Source organism: Caretta caretta, chromosome 13, assembly GCF_965140235.1.
Source record: "Caretta caretta isolate rCarCar2 chromosome 13, rCarCar1.hap1, whole genome shotgun sequence".
Classification (NCBI taxonomy): domain Eukaryota; kingdom Metazoa; phylum Chordata; order Testudines; family Cheloniidae; genus Caretta; species Caretta caretta.
Window position 1 is genome coordinate 31,207,569 of NC_134218.1, and position 17,709 is coordinate 31,225,277.

Sequence of the window (17,709 nt, forward strand, 5' to 3'; positions counted from 1 at the left end):
ATTAATTGCTTTGGCTAACTAAGTTCAAACTATAGCATTACCTAAAGCTTCCTAGCACTTAGTCAACAACAATTTACCATTAGTCTCGAACAAATTTAAAACTCTCAGGAGAGCTCAAAAATAAAACAGACTGAAAAATTAGACAACTTGATCTGTATTTTCCAGTCAAATAGTACACCCCAACTTAAATCTGTGTTACCAGCAAAATATACAGTCTATGCGGAGTATCTTTACAATTATACACATTTAATTCCAACTTCTGTTATGGTTTCACGTAACGCATCTAAACAATGTTGACTAAACAATAACAAATGAAAGCAAATTAAATTCACTTTTTAAAAACCACCCAATAATCTAAAAAGGACAGACAAACTAACAGGGCAGAAATTAGTGGTATAAGAACAAAAACTATACATATATACTTTTTAATAGATATAAAAAGCTAATAAAATTACTACATGTATTAGAAGGGTCTGTAACCTTAGAAATCTTTGTACCTGGAGGATCTTGGCAAATATAGCAGGTATATTTCTCAGGTACATTATCTTCCAGTAAACCCATACAGACTCCATGCTGCCAGCACAGACACTCTTCACACTGTTTGAAGTCAAGAATTGCACATCAACAAATGAAACCTCAATACGAATACCTTAATTAGTAAGATTAATATGTGTGAGTATGTATGTATGTAGTGTCTGTGTAACAAAAAAGCCAATAAACTTAAGAGAAATATAGGCCTAGAAAACAACATCCGGATCCCTCCTTATTTTAAGAACAGCAATTAAATTAAAAGATTGAAAATTTCATTGTAGTTCCACCTTCCCCACTCATTTTTCATAAAAATCACAACCATTTTCGAGTGAAATCAGAGATCATAAAAAGTAGCAAACTGATACCCCTTGAGACCAAAATCCTCTAGTAGATGAGCAAGCGTCATTGCAGCCGTATCTGTCCCAGGACGTTAAAGAGACAAGATGGGTGAGATAATATCTTTCACTGGACCAGCTTATTTTGATGAAAGAGACAAGCTTTCCCAGACCCGAAGAGCTCTGTGTAGCTCGAAAGCTTCTCCCTCTCACCAACAGAAGCTGATCCAATAAAAGATATTACCTCATCCACACAGAGCAAGGGTAGCCACAGTACAAGTTCAAGCTTCCCCTATCAATGTACCTAAAAAACTCCAGAAGTGAGAGGATAGCTGAGTCACCTTTATTCAATCCTTATTCAGAGCATCACAATCCAGGTATATCATCAAACGTGAAGATACCCTGAAGGCAGAGACACACAATCCTGGTCTAAACTTGAAAGTTAACCAGTATTAAACTATGTCAGTATTAAAGAGGTACAACTTTCTAGTGTAGATAAGGTTGTAGCTGCATTTTGTGTTTCTCTCCCTTTTTTTTTTTAAACCATGAAAAGTACCCAATTGCAATTTCCAAACAGCTCCTAGAAGTTACCACTAGTCCCATTTACACAGTCTAAAACAGGATACAAAGAACCTTACAGATAAATAAGATAACCAAGTCTCTCCTCTAAGGCGTTTCTAAGTTTGATAATGAAAAAGATGGTGGAAGTGGGACAAAACTGCACGAGGGAACTTTACAAGACTGTGTTTTGGCTCTATCTTCTTTTACATAAACCTGTTACAGAGAGGCCTGAGAGGAAAAAAACCTTCCTGACTCTCCCTCATTCCCTGCGTGGCTCTCTGCACAGGCTGTACTGACAGGAACAAAGGTGTTTTTCAATTGAATTAGCTCAACCTAATAGTTACAAAATGGCCAGCTCAAAAAACCTTAAAAGTATTAAACTGTACCTACAGGGGCATGAATTGGCTAACTCAACTGAGAAACATGTTTATTGTCCCTAGGGCCACAGAGATTGTTTAGACTAGAGTTTGGGCCCTGTTTTGAGAGAACTGATTCCCAATTAACTGAAGTTATCCTTTTATAAATGTAAACTTAGACACTACACAAATGCCTGTAGTTAACTCCTGCAGTAAACTCTAGTCTAGACATATCCTTTGGGACATATCTTCCATCTATGGGGAGAACACATGACTGCAAAGTACATTAGAAAGCACCAACAGATTCTGAACACCCAGGTTCATGGTTAGATCCAGTGACCTTGGGGCAGAGACAGAAGACCATGGAAAGGGGGTGGGGGAGGAGAGCACTACACGAAAGGCGGAGAGGGACATGTGGAAGAAGAGAGACTCTCACCCCCTGCCCCACAAATAGACTGCAAGATCCATGTACCAAGTCTCCGAGGAGGCTGGGATTAAGGAGAGCCTCTCCCAAAAAATGGGGAGAGGAAAAGAGGAGGCATTCCGTCACCCTATGAACTGGAGGGGAAGAGTGGTGCAAAAAATAGGAAGGAGACAGGCCAGTCAAGAAGGATGGGGTGGAAGTAGCCCCTCTTCTCACCACTAAGACAATGGTGGTAAAATGGGCAACAGCAAGATCAGTCGAGAAGAAAAGACTCTCCATCCAAAAAAAGAAAAGGCAGGTACCCCTTCCAAAACAGGTCTCCCCAATAAGGGAAGGGAAGAGGAGGCAGAGAAATCCTGCCAAGGGAGGGGCCAGAGGAAAACCCAAGGGAAAGGATGGGTTAATGGGAGGAGGGAAAGCAAGCAGAGGAAAAAGGAAGCCAGCCGAGGATGTGTCAAGAACAAAGAGGAGAGCTCCAGGCCCTGTCTAAACTAGCACTTTTGTAAAATTCCCCATGGCTGCACAACAACGGAGCTGCACCAGTGAGAGATTTTAGGGAATGTGCTAGTGTAGACTGGGTCCACGAGGGGAAAGGGCAGAAAAGTAAAAGGGTGTTGTCAAACTGAAACCCACTCTGCTTAAAAGCATGATTTAAAAATAGTGCCAAGGCACTACTACACTGGGCAACAAACGAGCTGACAGAACAGTATTTTCCTCCAATTTTTCAATTCTAGTAATCTCAAGGATTACTGGTAGCAATCACACACAAATCATGTTCAGATAGAAGTGGTTTTTAGTTTATACATCTTTAACTGGATGTAAAGCGGACACTGAAAAAGCAGAAAGAAAGATTAGTGAGTACAAAAGGAAGGAAAAGTCAAGGAAAACTAGAAAGATCAGGACAAATAAAAAGGAAAGAAGTCTGTTACTTTTGTTTCAAAGTTTTACAGCAAGTTTATAGAAATGAAACAAAAATACACACAGACATTCAGTTTGAGTTACTATACTGAATCAGGAGATATCAAAGCATGGGACTGTGGAATGAGGAAGACTGGGGAGACTCTCATAAGCCCATTATCACTGTATAAGGGGGAAGGGAAAACCTGTTTTGGTTTTAGATGTTGACCTCCTGACATTTTGAAAATACATGTGTGCAACAGAGATAAATGAGAAATACGCAAAGCATAATTTGCCACACAGGCAAAATACCCAACTACAGAATTCAAGACAGCTGTTTTAACTAAAGTGAATGTTTTGAAATGTCTTCTAAAATGCGGAAAGTTGCCCCAGACACTTCAGAGCATTCCATGGAAGGACACGATGCTCATCACCCTTTTTTAACTGTCTGTCTAGTGCTTCCCACTTTTGCTTCCTGGCTACAGACCCACTGTAACAGGTGAGAGGAAGCAGACTGAGCCAGAGTATAGATTAGTAATGGAAAGTGAGCTAAAATAAGGAGCTAGAGATTTTGAAGGAGGAGAAAAGGTGGACAAGGGGTGGGAAGAGAACAAAAGGGCTAAAAAAACCAAACCAAACAAATTAATTATATATACAAAGAAGGTGAGGCGTGAATTTCCCCAAGCTGGTATGTGGAGCAGCTCCATATCTTCCAGAATTAAAACAAAACAAAAAATTAAACTAAAAGAAAGACGCACAACCCCCACAAAATAATAATAATAATAATAAAAAAAAATCAGGAACTAAACCCAGAAGAAATTATGCAGACTTGTTCTATTTGGGACAAATTGTTGTCCAGACCTTACCTTGGGGATGTCGGCCCCAGGAGAAAGTCTCATTCCCCTCCAATAAAAGGGTAATCAATGTAAAAACTGAATTGCTGCCTATATAGCTCTAATAGCAAAACCCTATGGCCCCTCCAGAGTTAAGCAGAGACCAGGATGAAGCCTAGGTGACAATTTGACACAGGTCCATATTTAAATAAGGTTTTGTTTCAGTTCTAGTACTATTAACTTAGTAATTCTTGCTATACAAACATTATTTCAATGCAAAAAAACATGTACGTACCTTTCTGTAACTATTGTTTTCAGACACAAATGGTTAAAAATTTTATACTATATATTAAACTGTACATGGTATAGTTGAAACTTTAACATTCTGCACTTCCTGTTACTGGGCCCAATCCTGCTCCAACTGAAATCAGTGGGAGGTTTATTGTCAGCTTTTAAGGGAGCTGCACCAGACCCTTTGTTATTTGAACTGTGCCAATATTAGAATTGCATACAATTTTTGTATGTAATCTTTTTATAAAGAAAAATAAAGATATTTTCCATGGCTAATGGCACTGAACTTCTTAGAGATGACCAGAGTGGGGAAGAGAATATTACTCACTTGTAATTCTGCCTTTTTGTAGATAAGATCTCACAGGAGTCCCACTCACAGGTCTTGCAGCCCCAGTGACAGTCATGCATAAACTGCTCTAGCTCTTATGTTTTTGATGCCTCAAGACACCTGTGCGTTGACACAAGGGCTCCCTGGAATGTGTATGCTCCAACAAGCACCTCAGAGGTCCCAGAAAATTCTAGCCAGTTTCTTTCAGAGCAGTAAGAAAAGGCAGCATTTTGTCCCATTCTAACTGGCATTTAGAGTGCTCACATTTAAAAAAAACAGAAGTCAGCAATTCCTCCAGGAATGGGCAAATCTCCAAATAACTGCTTTGAGGGCAGATAGAGGAGACACCTCAAATCTGAGCTTCCAAATCATGAGGTAAGGTAGAGGTCTGAGTGCGAATCTTCTGGGGGGGGAGGGAATATCTTCAACAATGCAGATTTACAAGTAAGTAGTTTTTTCTTCTTTAAGATTACCAACTGCACAGGATTTTCACTCTTTCAAGAGTGGCTTGGGGGATGACTCAAATAAAAATAATTAGAACGCTCCAAGAAGCAGTGTCAAAAAGAGGCTGGTACCCAATAAAGAAGAAGAAGTCTCTCACCTCTTCCCCCACCCCTCATACCTCAATAGGATAATGAAAAACATACATAAACAGCATCCAAGGATGCACCCTTCTAAAACAGAAACTTTCTAAAGCTGGCCGACTCAAATAGGAGAAGTCTCAGTATGTGAATACAGAGATGGAGAAATACAAATCCATATAAAGAAAAGGAGTACTTGTGGCACCTAAGAGACTAACAAATTTATTTGAGCATAAGCTTTCGTGAGCTACAGCTCACTTCATCGGATGCATTCAGTGAAACAAATCCATATGTATTCTTCTGTTATACAATTCCCCAGACAAGACAAGCATAGAGTGTCTAGGCAATTATTTAAATAACTAAGCGTTTCTACCAAACTAAGATTTGATGTCCTAGTCAATTTTCATTACAATGTAGGCAATGCAGCTAAGAAAATAACCCAACGCCACCTAGATATCACAACCACCATGGACTTCTTCAAATTACAGCAATTCCCATAACAAAGCCAGCCATGCACGAGACCCCTTCACCCATGCCTTTGGGCACGTCTCTGAAGTATAGACAGCTTCACTCTCCTGGACAGACAGCCCCCTCCTCACGACAGCCAACCATAGCAATCCACCATCACTATTTTTGTGAACCAACAAAATTAGTTCAACCCTAAAAGCTCTTGGCCCCTCCCCCCCCCAAAAAACCTTCCAGAAGACCCTGTAATAGAGACATCCAAAATGAAGAAGACAGACACCGAGCTACCACCATATGTGGGTGGTCCCTTGTGTTTTGCAATAATAGAATTTACCATAGAAATCCACCCCTTGCCAGAAAATTGTACTCCAGCATCTAAATTTTAATTTCTAATCAAGTTATACTTCTAGCCCTCACATCTATGAAATAGGAGAGCAGTTTAACTGAAGAAATTATATTTTCCTGAGTCTGCAGATAGCCTGAAACAATAGCATAGAGAGATGTGAACTTTCCCAATTCAGCTCTATAGGGCATTAAGTCTGACATCTACGCCTGATAATCGTAAACATTACTATTTCACTGCTGATCATTTTAGGACAACCCCAAAGCTAATTATGTGTATATCACTCCCAACAACTTCCTGCATGTTCTCAAGTACTAATTGTGCCTATGCAGCTGCTACAACACCAGTCCCCCATCCCAATAACTACTACCACGGAAAACATGTTATCAATATAAAAATCTGCTGCAAATCAAAGACTGAAAATATGGTAACATAAAAGACAATATTAAAATAAAAATACATGCTACTGTACTGATTGCATTATTCAATTTCATATTACATTTGTAAAAACAGAAAGGTAACTCAGGAGCTATAATTTTTAAAGTATATTATGTCTATATATATTCCAGTTTATGGGAGACGCAGCCTTGGCACTGCTGAGCTTTAGAAACGTTTTAGAAAGAAACCCTTACTGGGACTGCACAAGTACCCTCTAGTGGTGCCTAATTTTACAGCAGAGATTAAAAAATAATGGTAATTTATGATCAACAAGAGGGTAATATGATGAGATGGCAGACAAATACACTTCCGCTGAATACAAGGAGAGACTGAAAAATGTTAACTACAGTAAGAAGTCTAAGTTGAATAATCTGAAAACAGATTGCAGAGAATCTGCTCCTCATGGTGAAACCTCTTCCGCTTCTGAGAAAAATATTTAACAAGTAGTTTCCTAGACTGTAATAGGATTTTCCCCATTTCCACAGTACAAGTTAGGTCAGTCAGCATCCTCTCATTCAAGATGTGAGGATGCAGCATGCAAAAGCCTTTCTGGGTCAAGATGTCTGATATCACTGGTAGGAGATATGGCAACTCCCATCAAGTCTGAAGAGATATGCATACAGGTAGTGATAAGTCAATTAGCATGACTCCCCAAGCTTGTGCACATTAGTGGTGTGAAAGATTTTGGCCAAAGGATCACTCATCCTCAAAGAATCCAGGCAACCAAAAAGATAAATAAAACCACTAGTTTTTGTCATGTCTCAACTTATATCCACTCTCAATGCTCTTTAGGCTCAAGGAAAACAAAAGTCCCCAACCCCTTGAGTCAGGAACAAACAAAAGCAACCTCTGATCCTCCCTGCTCCGGAGGTTAAGGTAAGCAAAAGATTTAAAATCCCTTTGCCTCAGGATTAAGAACAGTCTCTAATTGTAAAGACGCGAGAAATTCACAACCTAGGGATATTTAAAAGGCAGGCAGCCAGTTCCCCTCAAAGCTTCCAACAGACAGCATCTGATTTCTTCTTTTTCCTCCTATGTCCCAGACTGGTTTCCTGCAAGGTTAATGAGACTCAGCTACTTTTAAACCCTGCTCACTAATCCTCATGTCCTATGACATAAAATGGCCTATTCCAGCTTCTTAAGGACTCCTAATCCACACCCCATGCAAGACCTATCCCAGAGAAACAGCTGATGGCATAACAGGGTGAGGTGTATTTCTTTTCTGCCACTTTGAACTTGGGGAGAAAAGTCTGCAGTGTCTTCCATACTTTCTCAGGCAATTGGGTCTGAAATAAGATGCAAGGGCAAAGAAAGGGCTTCCAGTCAAGTTACCAGTCAAGCTTGATTGTTGAGGACAGAAACTGATTCAAACCCAACTATTTTAGCCAGCTGCTTTATACATCTGAGGCAACAGAGGGATACTGGATCCTCCGGAGCACAGTAACTGCCTTTCTGTTCCTCTGCTGCAGATATGTATCCTGCCTCTGAAGAATTCTCCCCAGCAAATACTTATCCCCACTCAACCTCTTGCATTGATGAGGGTAATGCAAGATTTGTCACTGCTTTGCAAGTAATGTCAGCTGAACCAAGATATTTCATACAAGGTTATTTCAGAGTGTTAGACCAGCTTGCCTTGCACAGATGAATCCTACTTCTAGGGCACATATATTGATGCTGGAATAAACGGTGGTCCCATACCACCAAGTGCTCTGACAGATTTAGGTGTTGAATATGGTGCCATTATGACACTATATGACTAACCTGAAACATTTGAGTATTTCCACCAACATGCACTGCTGCCATCAAGTTTCTCCAAATGCTGCTCCCTACTTGGATTGGGGTATCTGGAGCCTTTGAGTTGGGAAGCTTGGAGTCAAAGGTGATGCACCAAAGGAGAGCTAGCTCTCTCTCAGAGCTTCCTGAACTGCATTTTTCATTAGATGAGTTGGAGCTCAGCCACTGACTTGGCACACGAATGCACCAAGGGTATCAAATCATCACTACTTTGGAGACCTCTGCTTCAAAATGGATGGTTCAGATTGCTTTGATACACCTAGTAAAGCAGATCTGCTAGGTCTGTGTCAACAGAAACGGCAACAGGCCAGAATTATGGGCATCTGATGGCAGCCGCCAGGACTGATTCCAGATGATCCTTTCAAAGCAAATACAACCCATATATCTAGTCACATTGACGCCAAGTTCCTCTCCCAGATGCAGAGCACACCAGCCATGCCTACCATTGAGATATTCCAGCCACTAACACTTTCTAAAATTGTTGAGCTTCTTTACATCCTCCTTTTTGCATGCAACAGAATTACAAAGTAGCAGTCAGAGATAATGACCAATCAACAAAGCACTAAAAAATATAATATGAGATAAAAGACTATATTGGGTGCATTTATGAGCCAAAAGGTAGTACAGACTTGACTTGAAGTCTTGCAACCAAGCCAAACTAACTAAAGGGGTTTGGGGATTCAAAAGTGAACCAGGGAGCTTCAAAAACATTCCTAAAACTGACCATTTCCCAAAAAGGGAGCCAAGAGCCCATTAACAACTGGTACTCCAGGCACAAAGTATCAGCAACCCAAACCACTCCACAGAACTGATTCAATTATTTTCACCACTGGCCAAAATTCAGAGAAATGGTCAAAAGATACCAGGCAACTTGCCAAAAGAGCAGTGGTGAACAGAGCTGGAGCAACAACAGTTAAAATCAAAACATTGGCTGCCAGGTGCTTTTTTGCTGATTGAAGTTAGTATGGAACTGGCTCCAATGGTCTGTAGTTGGTGCACATTCAGTAGGTAGAGCTCTCCTAACAACATACATATGCCTCAGAGAATCAAAGCACTTAAGAGCTAGGGGAGCTCCCTGAAGCCCCAAGTGTGGAATCTTGTGCGGATATTTATAGAGAAAGGGAAAGTTCCACATTTGCTGCTGCTATTGTGGGGCTGGAAACAGGTATTTTTACAAACTAGGTTGAAAGGAGAGTAGTATATCCAGATTGAATGGATGGATCTTCAAAAAAGTGAAAACTTAGAATGTGCAGATTATTACATAATGCATCAAGAATTTCAGGACCCACCTGCACCCAAAAGAGCAGGTTTAATTTTTTAAAATGACCACCACCAGATTTTTTCCTGCCCCAATGTTAAAAAATATTTTTAGAGGATTTTACTAAGGCATTTAATAATATCCCTCATGTAAACTGAGTCAAGCACTAACTCACTGTACTTGTTCATCCTTTTGACTGGGCCAAGTATGGTGAATGTATATTGTGATGAGGCAGGGCTTTTAAAATGAGCAGATAAATAGCTTCTGAGCATGCTCAGAAGCTTGAGGAAGGTTTCAAACCAGTTTCAACATTTTAATTTTAATATATTAACCTAGCAAAGACACTATCTTCAAAGAGAACTATGTCCATGACAAGTTAAAAACTTCAACCATTTTTGCTGTAGCTCTGTTTTTTTGTTTTTTTTTTAAAGTGTTTTTGTAAAGAAGTAGGAACAATGTTTCCCCCCTCCCATTCACCCTTAATTCAAAAGTAACTGGAGATTTTACTCAAACTTTCAAAAAGGCAACATTAATGGTGATGGTCCTAATGAACTTACATGGCACATGAATTTCTGAGGTGAGCTACCAAAGTACAATTTGTTCACCTGCTACCATAGAACAGTTGCTTGCCCCTGCTAAACTAATCTTTTTTTCTTTTTCTTTTTTGAGATGTCAGGGCAGAGCAATGATACATTTTGTAAGGGATCCACTCTCACATATTCCTACGTAGATTCTTCCACCGTTGGGCTTCAGATGACATCCTTTCCTGTATTTACATTTACTTCACTGCACATCCACAGTCTACAATCATATACCTGAATCATAAAGTCATTTTCTTCTTCCACTTCACAAATGCACCGAACAATCCCAAAGTCACTGTCTTCTTCATCGAATTCCTCATCGGGGTTAGTGGTTACGTCAATGTCCTGACTGCAGTCATCATCACTCCAAAGCAAACTATCTGTAGATGACTCACTCAAGGTATCTTCCTCTGTGTCAAAAAGTTAAATTGAATAAATCTGTCAGAGTGATTACAGGAAAAAGCCAAATGGGGTGGCCATTCTAAATTACTGTATATCTGGGGATACGCACTGCAGGCAATATAAAATATGTCAAAGCATCTGTGTTTAAAGTAACAGTACAGTATGCAGGGGTGAGGGATAGCTCAGTGGTTTGAGTATTAGCTTGCTGAACCAAGGGTTGAGAGTTCAATCCTCGAGGGGGCCATTTAGGGATCTGGGGCAAAAATTGGGGGATTGCCCCTGCTTTGAGCAGGGGGTTAGACTAGATGACCTCCTGAGGTCCCCTCCAACCCTGATATTCTATGAGTAGTAGGCTTAGAACGTGTTGAATTTGTATATTATTAGTTAGCAAAATCATATCTGCTAATTAATAGCTACTCCAAAATACCTTTTGCCTTATCAAAACCTTCAGAATTCTTGTTAAGATTTTAGTTCCCAAAATATATCTGAAAGTGTCTCAAAACAAAAACAAAGTCACAAGATTCCTTTCCCACTAAGTGAGACCTGTTCCTACTTCTGTAGAAAAAGCAGAAGTGAGAACCACAATCTGGAAGAAAAGTATATTTGTTTCTGGAATGAGGAGTTCACATCTCTGAGATGGCCAATTCCATCCAGACAACTAACAAAAGTTTGTGTCTTCAAGGTCTGAATTTATTGAAACTGGGACGGATTTTGTGATGCTATTCCCAGCTAGATGTAGGAGTATCTAGAGGAACAAAAATTTATCTTCTTTGAGGCCAAAGATTTTTTTTCCCTGTCACGTGTTGTTTTAAAATCCACTGAAGTTCCTGTGGCAACACCTAAAAATTTAATAAGCTCTTTATCAATAACTCAATATTTATTTATTTATTTAAGAGTTGTAACTGCTTTGATAATAGGAGATCAGTTACACATTTCAAAGCCACACCCTGTAGAAGGAGACAGTGCTGTAGAACATTGCACCACTGGGAGCCACTACCTGCCCAAAAGACACGTCTCCCAAGAATGGTCACTGTACTGCACAGTGACAGGGTACAGCATGCATCCCTACCACGCAGTTGCGCTGCTGTATCGCTTTAGTGAAGATACTCCTACACTGATAGGAAAGCTTCTCCTGTCAACATAGTTGAGGTATGGTATAACTACGTTGCTCAGAGGGATAGATTTTTCACATCCCTGAGTTACATAGTTATACAGATTATAGGTCTGTAGTGCAGACCTAGTCCCAGTCCCCACACAGGGAATCAAGGAGTGGAAGGAAAGCTTTGAACTCGCTCTTTCTTGTGCATCGATACAAGTTTGTCAGAAGGTGGAGATGGATGGCAGGAGGGGGAATCACTTGATCGTTATCTGTTAGGTTCACTCCCTCTAGGGCACCTGGCATTGGCCACTGTCGGTAGACAAGATACTGGGCTGGATGGACCTTTGGTCTGACCCAGTATGGCCATTCTTATGTTAAGTTGGGAACAAACCGAGCTCTTCATACATATTCAATATCAGAAACAATGTTGATTTGTTTTAAGTTTATAATGAATTAAAAAAATGCTAGGGTTAAGGCTGCCCAAGCAAACTTAACTCTGCCCTCTTTTGCATATAGTTTATAATTACATTAAAACATACTATTTAAACAAATACAATGAAACCAATACTGTACAGCCCCAGATATATGACATGTTGTAATTTCTTCATTTATTTTATAGGGCTGTCAATTAATCAGTTAGCTCATGCGAATAACTAAAAAAAATTAATCAAATCGCAGTTTTAATCGCACTGTTAAACAGAATACAAACTGAAATTTATTAAATATTTTTGGATGTTTTTCTACATTTTAAAATATATTGATTTCAATTACAACACAGAATACAAAGTGTACAGTGCTCACTTTATATGTAAAAAAAATTAAACAGTATTTTTCAATTCATCTCATACAAGTACTGTAGTGCAATCTCTTTGTAGAGACAGCGCAACGTACAGATGTAGATTTTTTTTGTTACATATCTGCATTCAAACAAAAAATGTGCCTACAAGTCCACTCAGTCCTACTTCTTGTTCATACAATCACTAATACAAACAAGTTTGTTTACATTTACAGGAGATAATGATGCCTTCTTATTTACAATGTCACCTGAAAGTGAGAACAGGCATTTGCATGGCATTTTTGTAGCAGGCATTGCAGGGTATATGCGTACCAGATATGCCTTTCATATGCCCCTTCATGCTTTGGCCACCATTCCTGAGGACATGCTTCCATTCTGATGATGCTAAATGTGTTAATTAAATTTGTGATTGAACTCCTTGGGGGAGAACTGTATGTCTCCTGCTCTGTTCTACCCGCGTTCTATCACATATTTCATGTTATAGCAGGCTCAGATGATGAGCCAGCACATGTTGTTTGTTTTAAGAACACTTTCATTTCAGATTTGACTAAATGCAAAGAAGGTACCAATGTGATATTTCTAAAGATAGCTGCAGCACTTGACCCAAGGTTTAAGAATCTGAAGTGCCTTCCAAAATCGGAGAGGGAAGACATGTGGAGCATGCTTTCAGAAGTCTTAAAAGAGCAACACTCCGATGCGGAAACTACACAGCCTGAACCACCAAAAAAGAAAATCAACCTTCTGCTGGTGGCATCTGACTCAGATGATGAAAATGAACATGCGTCCGTCCGCAAGGCTTTGGATCGTTAATGAGCAGAACCCGTCATCAGCATGGACTCATGTCCTCTGGAATGGTGGTTGAAGCATGAAGGGACACATGAATCTTTAGCGTATCTGGCACATAAATGTCTTGCAACATCAGCTACAACAGTGCCATACAAACACCTGTTCTCACTTTCTGGTGACATTGTAAACAAGAAACGGGCAGCATTATCTTCTGCAAATGTAAACAAACTTGTTTGTCTGAGCGATTGGCTGAACAAGAAGTAGGACTGATTTGACTTGTAGGCTGTGAAGTTTTACATTGTTTTATTTTTTAATGGAGTTTTTTTTGGTACATAATTGTACATTTATACGTTCAACTGTCACAATAAAGAGATTGCACTACAGTACTTGTATAAGAAGAAGGCAGCATTATCTCCTGTAAATGTAAACAAACTTGTTTGTCTTAGTGATTGCCTGAACAAGTAGTAAGACTGAGTGTACTTGTAGGCATATTGTTTTGTTTGAGTGCAGATATGTAACAAAAAACAAAACAATCTACATTTGTAAATTGCACTTTCACAACAAAGAGATTGCACTACAGTACTTGTACTGAAAATACTATTTCTTTTGTTTTTTACAGTGCAAATATTTGTAATAAAAATATAAAGTGAGCAGTGTACACTTAGTATTGTGTTGAAATTGAAATCAATATATTTGAAAAGGTAGAAAAATCCAAAAATATTTAAATAAATGGTATTGCATTATTAACAGCACAATTAATCACTCAATTAATTGCAATTTATTTCTTTAATCATTTGACAGCCCTACTATTTTACTTACACTAAAATGTTTGTCAGAATGGTCCAACATCTTTAATTGACATTGATTTGTTTCTTCTCTCATTTAAGTATTCGAGTAACTTTTGTGTAGTATACATTTTTCTATTCAACCATCAGCACAAACTTTTAGATACAACTTGGGACTGAGGCAGTTAACTATAAAAGATAACTGCCAATTTAGGAAGCCTATACATGTCACCAAATTGTCACTATTCCTTCATGTGTTTTTCTAAATAAATTGTAGGTTGTGTAAGTATGACTTTTATGGACTGTCTGGCACATATGAAGAGCATGTATTATCATAAGCTGCTATACTTGTGCATCTACAGTTGCAAAAAAAGTATGATGCATCATATTGTTTGAGAAACAGTAGGTCATCAGGCAACTGAAGACGAACACAAAAGGGCAGAGTCAGAATTGTGCATGCAATCTTTAATTCACCTCCCCCCCCCCTTTTTTTAAAAGTAATTAATCACACATCCTTTATGTTTACCACATGAATTTCCTGGACCTTTTTTTGGGGGGGGGGAGGGGGGAAGGGCTAGGTGGGGTATTTTTTTTTTTAATGGGAAAAAAAAGATGGAAAACTGAAGGAGCTTCACTCTTCAGGACTTCTGAATTGTGCTGGCTGGCAAAAAATTGTAAATAGCTTGTATAAATTCTACGATATGGAACTCTCTGGCAAGGACTCAGACCTACATAATATTGTGCACTTTGTCCCCAATCTAGCAAAGGACTTCAGCAAGTGCTCAATTTTAAGCATGTGAGCAGTACCCAAGACAGCAACAGAATGCCATGTATCACACACACACACCCCTTGGGAATACTGCAGATGAGGGGTTCCCTTCCGCACTCATCAGGAGTTAGGAAGCTAAGCAAGGAACCTAAAACAAGGTTTTTAAAGGAATTTAGGGACATGGCTACCACTGATTTCAAATATTGGGGATGTTTATTTTACTACCTCTCCTCGTATTCAAAAATGATTGAAATGTTTTTGCTCAAAATTTCCAAAAACGAAGAGTTGCTTTTGAGCAGAAACCAAATCTGGCCTTCAGCCTGAAACTTCAAAGTTCTGGAAAGATACGAGTTATCGAAATGAGATTTAATGAGTAAACTGTTACACAACCTTAATAAAGTGGCCACTGCTGCTCTGTTATTTCCTGATATATCAGCAAGCTATTACCTTGCTAATTACTTTGAGTTATCCTCCTAACTGATTTTTGTCAGACACACATATGTAGAGTGGTGTATCTGGAGTTATTCTCAACCCACTCCCAGATTCATCACTCTTTATATATTTATCTTTTTTACTTCCAGCTCTTCCTAAGAACTTGTGAAAGCCAAAACTTTGTGGCTGTTTTTGAGGCTAGAGAGAAGAAAATGCTTCAACTCCATTTTTTGTTTGATGGTTAGTATTCTATACTTTGTCTAGTGCTTGTCTAGGTAGACAGTTATATTTAGAATAAGACATGAAGGCTATGGCTACACTACAGCTTAAGTTGGCGTACGTTATGTTGCTCAGGGGTGTGAATTAGCCACTCCCAAGCAACCCAATTTATGCAACTAGCGCTGGTGTGGATGGTGCTATGTCAGCAGGAGAGCTTCTCACACTGACACAGCTACCGCTGCTCACTGGGAGTGGATCAATTAAGTCAAAGGGACAGCTCTCTCCCCCATTTGTTTAGAGTGGCTACACAGAGAGATTATAGTGGAGCAGCTGTGCTGTTGTAAGATCTCTAGTGTAGCCAGAGCCGAAATCACACACACCTGAGCAACACAGTTAAGCCAACCTAATCCTTGGTGTAGACAGTTCTAGCCTGACAGAAGAATTCTTCCCTCAACCTAGCTACCACCTCCCCCAGGGAGAGGGATTACTTACACCCACAGGAGAACTCTCCCATCAGTGTAGGTACCGCCTCCACTGAAGCGCTGCTGCAGCATGTCAAGCATAGGCAAGCCCTGAATCAAAGTGAAGGCAGTACTTTCATAGAGGAACAACTGGCAGTGAATATTTTAGTTGGTGGAACTGGGCATTTGATTCTAGACCAAGAACACATGGAAAGCTGAGTAAGGCATTAATGCTGCACTCGACTCATTAAGACAACATTTTAATTCATCAAAAGAACTCAATTCTTTTTCTCAGGTACAGAGAAGGGCTACTAGGATGATCCGAGGAATGGAAAACTTGTCTTATGAAAGGAGACTCAGGGAGCTTGGCTTGTTTAGCCTAACTAAAAGAAGGTTGAGGGGAGATATGATTGCTCTCTATAAATATATCAGAGGGATAAATACCAGAGAGGGAGAGGAATTATTTAAACTCAGTACCAATGTGGACACAAGAACAAATGGATATAAACTGGCCACTAGGAAATTTAGATTAGAAATTAGACGAAGGTTTCTAACCATCAGAGGAGTGAAGTTTTGGAATAGCCTTCCGAGGGAAGTAGTGGGGGCAAAAGATCTATCTTGCTTTAAGATTAAACTCGATAAGTTTATGGAGGAGATGGTATGATGGGATAACATGGTTTTGGTAATTAAATATTCATGGTAAATAGGCCCAATGGCCTGTGATGGGTTTTTAGATGGGGTAAGATCCAAGTTACCCGGGAAGGAATTTTCTGTAGTATCTGGCTGATGAATCTTGCCCATATGCTCAGGGTTTAGCTGATCGCCATATTTGGGGTCGGGAAGGAATTTTCCTCCAGGGCAGATTGGAAGGCCCTGGAGGTTTTTCGCCTTCCTCTGTAGCATGGGGCACGGGTCACTTGCTGGAGGATTCTCTGCTCCTTGAGGTCTTCAAACTACAATTTGGGGACTTCAATAGCACAGATATAGATGTGAGGTCTTTTTTAGGAGTGGTGGGTGAAATTCTGTGGCCTGCATTGTGCAGGAGGTCAGACTAGATGATCATAATGGTCCCTTCTGGCCTAAATATCTATGAATCTATGAATCTATTACTAACTAGGCCTCATGACACTTTGTGAAAGACATCAACACACACTAATAGCTCCCTTTAATATCACGGGATTAATCTTCAGATAAACACGAGGACACAAACATTTAAATTAAAAAGGAAAACTTTGCAATCACCTGCTGGTATATGTTCTAAGAAACTTAGCAAATGACTATTTATTATTAATTTAAAATTTTGCTCCCCTTATGAGATATAGCGGACACTATTTTCTAGAAATCTCCAGTCTCAGGCACATGAAATGCATGTGTATACCAGTTGAGGAATACGCATAGGGACAAGTACTTGAAGAACCACCATGATTTACAACCATCTATGAACACCTTCTACTGATGTACTTATAGCACATACGACTCTGTATACCACATATTTATAAACATCTATCAATCATTTATTAGCTTTATGAGCTACGTATAAATAGAAACTTAATAGAATGTATTTACCAAAGGCTACTTCTGCTGTAAACCACATACTGTGTTATGAAAAAAAACAAAAGGTGACCAGGAGAGATTGAGAGACAGCTGAGTATACACTCAATAGTAGCAACATACTTTGCTATGTTGCTGCTAAGTGGCTGCTGCTGTTAAGGGTAGCGTCAACCATTCACAATAGGAAAAGTGTTCCCAGGGGAAATGCTGCTCATAAGCGGCGACTGCTCTTAGAAGGGGTTGCTGCAAACAAGCATCTACTGTACTTTTTAAATAATTGTACTGTACTTTAAAAGAACCATTATGGAGTGAAACTGAAAAAAAGCCAAGCAGCAGCGTGTAACCTAGGCAAGTAAATTTGGTTTAGCTTCTTCAGGATGGCAGGGATGTGTA

The 17,709-nt window shown here is 39.5% G+C and overlaps 1 protein-coding gene across 8 annotated transcripts in view; it reads right to left on the reverse strand.

The window, feature by feature from the left end:
• The window catches only part of PHF20 (PHD finger protein 20), a 182,159-nt gene that overhangs the window by 25,193 nt on the left and 139,257 nt on the right, over positions 1-17,709 (reverse strand). For all 8 annotated transcript variants that reach the window (XM_048820698.2, XM_048820707.2, XM_048820706.2 and 5 more), the window contains 2 exons: positions 10,251-10,426; positions 498-597 (listed from right to left, as the gene is read on the reverse strand). In XM_048820698.2, the coding sequence (XP_048676655.2) occupies positions 498-597; positions 10,251-10,426 (276 nt within the window). The remainder of the gene's footprint in view (positions 1-497; positions 598-10,250; positions 10,427-17,709) is intronic.